This window comes from Diplotaxodon limnothrissa, linkage group LG12, assembly GCF_057381915.1.
Source record: "Diplotaxodon limnothrissa isolate DT_005_m linkage group LG12, D_limnothrissa_male_GT1.1, whole genome shotgun sequence".
NCBI lineage: Eukaryota > Metazoa > Chordata > Actinopteri > Cichliformes > Cichlidae > Diplotaxodon > Diplotaxodon limnothrissa.
The window spans coordinates 26,209,129-26,215,089 of NC_140607.1; the positions used below are offsets into that span (position 1 = coordinate 26,209,129).

General features: G+C 39.5%; 1 protein-coding gene across 1 annotated transcript; it reads right to left on the reverse strand.

Annotated features, from left to right (window-relative positions):
• Window positions 1-252: 252 nt before the first annotated feature.
• Window positions 253-3,783, reverse strand: selenop (selenoprotein P). Its single transcript, XM_085367385.1, has 5 exons — window positions 3,720-3,783; window positions 2,922-3,151; window positions 2,467-2,679; window positions 2,221-2,338; window positions 253-2,106 (listed from the first exon to the last, which is right to left on the reverse strand). The coding sequence occupies exons 2-5, from the start codon at window positions 3,122-3,124 to the stop codon at window positions 1,399-1,401; spliced, it is 1,242 nt and encodes a 413-aa protein (XP_085223511.1). The 5' UTR covers window positions 3,125-3,151; window positions 3,720-3,783; the 3' UTR covers window positions 253-1,398.
• Window positions 3,784-5,961: the final 2,178 nt, after the last annotated feature.

The window sequence follows — 5,961 nt, forward strand, 5'->3', positions numbered from 1 at the left end:
ATGAGGAAAGCCAGATATCACACCATTTTAGCAGACTTCCTTTTTTATTCATGTTTCAGTAAGCAGTCCATTACTTACAATTATTCTTCTAGTGAGAGAATAGTTTCCTTATGTTGTAAATTGCCCACATGAAGGTGTAAGGAAGATCAATGTTTTTTTTGTTTTTTTTTTAATGTATGAGGACTGTTTTGATGTAAACAGTATCAGCTGTGACTACTGAATTAAATGGGACAGGATACTATATTGCAGCTAATATGATCCCCCTCATTCACATGTAATATATACACTGAAAGAAAAAAAGAAGATACTCGAAAACTAGAAGAGTAATTGAGCCATCTTTATTCAACTCTCATTTTTCACCTTGCATACAATTCCAATACAGTTCTATGTCCGATCTTCAGGTTTTCAGGGTGACTGATGTCTTCCCACTGAAACCATCACTAAGAACAGAGCGTATTCAAACAGTCATTCATTGCTTTACTCTCGTTTTTCCTTGCTGTCTTCCTGAACTTCAAAAAAAAGAAAAAAGCCTTGTAGCAATGTGTGAACTTTGAAGGCTAAATACCAAATTTGGTAAAAAGAAAAGTGAAAGAATAAATTGTACTGTTAGTACTCAAAATTTGAAGATTTTCTCTTATGGAAAAAGGTCACACCTCAGATATGTTAAAGCTTGTGCACAAAACATGTGTTAGTTACTGCTGTTATATATGTACTTAAGAATGATAATCGATAGAATGCCCCACAAAAAAATGATTGGTCTATAGTTTTTAGATTTATATTTAAATGTCTTTTAGGGGGTTTCCTCAGTAATGGATCAGTGCTATTGGACTTCCCTAATAAAAAAGCAAATACAACCTTAAGACATATTTTTAACTAATTCATAAACTGTGATGCTCTTGTTTACTATTTCCTCTAAATTACTTTTACTTTTATTTGCAGTTTTTTTGTGTCATTTCTACTTCTGAACTTTAAAAACTTTGAAGCGTTTATCATGTTTTGAACTACCCTCTCCTTTTTCTCCAGCCTGACATCATACAGACGCCACTAGATCATAGTTTCTGCATCTGGTTTCATAAAGGATGGAAAAAACATAATGGGGGGGCTAATTTGAAAACATGACAATCACATACACTCCTGAGAAAGGAGGAGGGCAACCCACTGACAGATACATTGAGATAGTTAAAATTGCGATATTCTTTAAATGATATTCAAATTACTTCAATGATAAGCTCACAATAGCTGCTTGACTCTAATTTAACCCATTGCTCTACTGTCAGGAATGCCCACCCTCCTCTCTCAGGGTAATACTTGTTGGTAAAAAGAGCATTTGGCCCCGGTGTTGCTGACTGGTGTTAATATGAAGCTGACATCAGAACCAGCTTACAGCTGCTCTCATCCTCAGCTAACAACACCTGGGGGTCAGGCTCACTGGGCTGGCTGAGGCTCCTGTCAGGCAGCGTGAGGCAAGCGTCACTGTCAGGTTTCCCTAACGTCATTGACTGCATCGCCTATCAGCCCGTGTCACCGTCAGGAGGTGGGTAACGCCTCATCACAGTGTCAGAGACCGACTGGCTGCTCACTCCCTGCCTCGCCAAACAGCCTGCGTCAGTGTCAGCATCAGCTGCTCTTAATTTCATTGTCAGAGCCCGTCAGACCCTGTCAGTTGTACTTTAACTTTCACCTGTTCTTCCTAGATAATCAAGGCCTTTCAATGACTGCATGAGCCTCCTGTGCCACCTGTTGATTGTGCACGTCCTGGGGAATCTGGCCTAAATCAAAATGATGCTGGGTCTGAGGCATGTCACCTTCATGGAAATGCCCATGTGGTCTAACACCGTGCTGTGTCTGGTCGGCACCATTGTGATTTCTATGATGATGGCCATTGTTGTGATCACTGCCATGGCCAAAGCCACGAGGATGAACATCGTGATTATCCCCATGGTGGCCGTGACCGTGACCATTCTGATGACCATGACCATTCTGATCACCGTGACCATTCTGATGACCATGACCATGGTGATGACCATGTCTGGTGTCGTCCTGTTCAGCTGGGACATCAGGCTGGACCTCTGCATTATCTTTGCACTCCTCTGGGATCTCAGCACTCTGAAATTACAAGCAGAGATTCAGTTTAAGATCTTGCCTCTGATTAAACAATTATAATATGATGATCATATTACCTCACTTAAAAAACAACTCTCTGTTAGATTTGATCTATACCTCATGTGTGCAGTCGCCACATAGGCGTTTGCAGTAGGTGTCTTTGATTGCCTGCGCAATATGGCCCTGTCCAATGATGGAGTATGGAAGTGAAATGCGGTGGGTTAGACGGCCACACCTGTTTGCAAAGGGACAGAAAAGCATTGTAAGATTAGGCTTGTGGAGGTGAGATATGTTGTCCAAAATTACAATGTTCTATTGGTTTTTCCAGAAAAATGTAACTGAATTTTCCACTTCATGTCAAACCTGTCATAAATGAAAAAGTCATCTTTCTCTCCAGCCAGAGTCTGCCAAACATCAGGCTGTTGCCCGTCCTGCTTGTAGAGTATGATGTTCTTGGAAAGTTTGGCCTCCAGCAAAGGGTGCAGATGTCGTGATTGCTCCCCCTGGTGGTTAACGACCATGTAGACCACATTCTTAAGACCCTGACGTTCCAGCTTCTGCTGCAGGCCATCTAGTCTGCTCAAAAGAAGAGCATTGGGAATCAGTATCAAAGCAATATGTCAAAGTAAAAATGTCTTCTATGAATATGAATAGAAAGATTTCTTTGACAGTTTTAACAAATTTAAAAATCTCCTATAATATCTCAGTTACCAGTCTCTTGTGCTTTGCCACAGGGCTGATCCATTGTCATGACACTTTTTGTGTTATAAATAATGAGAAGTGTGATATACAACCATTGTCATATGACGGGCACATACCTGGAAGCCTGCACCAAGCAGAACAGTCAGCTGGCCTGTAAAAGGGCCACTACCGTCACTCGACCTACTGACCCCTTCATAGGCTCCACGTCTCCTATCCTCCAGTCTGAAGGTGGCTGACAGCGGGGCCCTCCCCCCTCACTCTCTGCCCCACCCCCATGGAGCAGGCAGAGAGTGAGGAGCAGACTGAGGCCTGCCCACATTTCTGTGGCGCCTCCTTACTGCCCCAACTTTAGTTTCAGAGAGGAACAGGGTAGAAAAAACAGAAAGGAACAGAAAGAAATGCATGAAACTCAGCAGAAAAACACAGCCTATTAGTACAAAAGGTCAGAGAAGGTGTTCAATTTTTACATTCCTCATATCATACTAGGAATCTTTCTGGACTTGATATAGGGTATATATCAAAATCTGTGCAATTAGTAAGAGTGAGCAGAGCACTTTTATTAAGTTTTCACTGGTGTTGCAACACAAATTTTAGTCCAGTGATGCAGTAAATACAAAAAGTAATATAAAAATATAACTTAAGAGGATTTGTGACTGAATATTATATTAAAAAATATGTTCTGCAATATATGACAAGCAGAAAAGTTCAAGCAAAATATTTGTTGTAGTTTATGCAGAGAGAACCTGCGCACTCATCAAAAAATTCTATATTGCGAAATACCCCAACGTCTGGTTTCTAATGGGTTTTTTTTTGATTTTGTTTTTTAACAGTTTACTTATTGCAGCAGTTAAACATTGACTTATAGGTCTTTACTTTATGTAAGTTAACAGAATATAATAAATGTTGTTACTTACCCTTTGGTTAAAAAGTTTCCTACCCTCTGTTCAGCTCTGCGTGGCTGCAACTCTCTGAACAAAAACAAGCCTCCTCCTCCTCTGTCCCTCCTTATATAGCCTCCCTGTTGTTTTTCTATCAGGAAGGAGGACAAAGTTCAGTCACAGCAGTATGCTGATCATCAAGTTAAAAAGTCACAGTGCATGAAATCCGCTTGCTGACAGGACACAGATGTTTATAATGGCACATGTACAGTTTCCAAAGGGTAGTTTGTCCTTAAAGGGACCTTAAGGAATGTGTGAGGACAAAAGGTTTTGCCTATCTTATGTAAGTGCTGGAGATAGTGTGTGCATTTGACTTGTAAATCAAAGCTGTTGATTTGTTAATATGTAACATATCATATATAGGTATATCATGAAGCCAAAATATGGAAGAAGATTGTGCAATTCTCTTTCTTACTTTCTGCAGAACACACAGGGCGGGACTCTGGTGGGTGTCCAGCATGCTTCTGAAAAGTCACAGAAAAACATGTAGGGAAGGCCCATGCATATATGCATATCTGGCACAACTGAGGAATGCTGCAGCTTAATGCATAAGCATGATAAGATAAACAAAGCTTCATGAGTAATGAATAGTACAGAAATTTAGAGATCAAGTAAATAATACTCAAGTTCTTATATGCTTCCACTGAAAGAGGAATTTAAATCACTCAAACAACAAAGGGGAAAATGCTAAAGTGCAGAGAACCAGTAAGGCTAATAACAGCAAAAGAGTCTAATGAAAAAAAATACTTTGAAAGTACATTCGGTAACCTTGTTAGGGGCCATATTGAAGTAAGCAAGCAATCCAAAGTTTGATTATATAAAAGCTGTAAACGGACTCAAAGTACAAACACTCTTAGAGTGTTATCTTTCTGCAGATGTGGGCCATGTAATTGAGAAAGCGCAAAGTCCAGTTTGGTTTTAACCAGGTAAGCAAATATCGGTGAGTTTGGGGTTCATCAAGGAATTAAAAAGCCTTAGCAGACATGGTGATGTAACTATAAGGTGATATCTGGAACTGACTGTGTTTTTGCACTGTTCCAACGCCCTTCATGTCTCTACAAGTTCATCCTTCCATATTCCCATATTGATATATTTGATACAAAACAGATGACAGATGGAGCAGCAAATTTCCTGCTGATTCAAAGAGTCTGTGCCAGGAACACAACGGCCAAATACTGTAGCAATATCTGTTGTAGTTTTACCTCGGGGGATGACAGAGGATTATGCTAATGATAAGAAGTAAGGAAAAACACCAGCAGTTATGCACACTGCAGCACGTAAGTAAAAGCACAAGTGATACTGTAGAGTTAATAGGAGGTTATGCTGTTGCAGTCCACACATGGAGTGCATAGAGTGAATGTGGTTACTAATGTCTATGAATTAAATTCAATTTAGCTTCATATATATATAGTGCTAATTCACAACAACAATTGGTTTAAAGTGCTTTATATTGTATGGTAAAGACCCTATATTAGTACAAAGAAAACCCAGTTGATCCAATGATTTAGGTGTACTGTTGTCTACAATTAAGAGATGCCTGCTATATTTATTACTGTAGCTGCATTTCTCTATGAGTGTTGTGGGATTATAATATTATCTTATGCCATGTTATGCCCCTAATTAAAGATTGTGAAATTATTTTGTAGTTTTAGTTTGTATTATTCTCCTGAATTAGAAGGTGATAACTATTACAGTTATTAAACTGATTTGTATTACATTAGACTGCTGATTCAGTGTGAATGAATGATATTGTTTATGATGCATTATACTGCTGAGTTATAAGAAATACTGTTTTCAGATAGTCAGGACTTTGCTTTTTCTGACAGTAGAGGAGACAGAGCACATTCCACGGGAGCTTCACCCCCACCGTTGTTGAAGGCAGACAAAATAGGGAGCCAAGGCCATAAGTTAGGCTCGCTAGGAGTTAGAAAGAATGTGAATGTTTAAGTTTTTACAACTAGGTGGGGGCCAGTTTGAGTAACCCTCCACCTAGTTTGAGATTTGCTGTGTCCCTCTTCATGCATGTCTCCCCATCCGGATGGTTCATGCTCAAAAGTGTTGTATTGTATGTAATAAAGTAATTGTTGATTGGGCATTTATACACCGAGTATTGTCCTTCCTTCAGCCCAAAGATCGAAAGAATTGGGAGGATTTAACAGTGTATTATGCATATACGGTTGTAATTAATAATATCTTATTTTGTTCGTTGCCTGGTCAA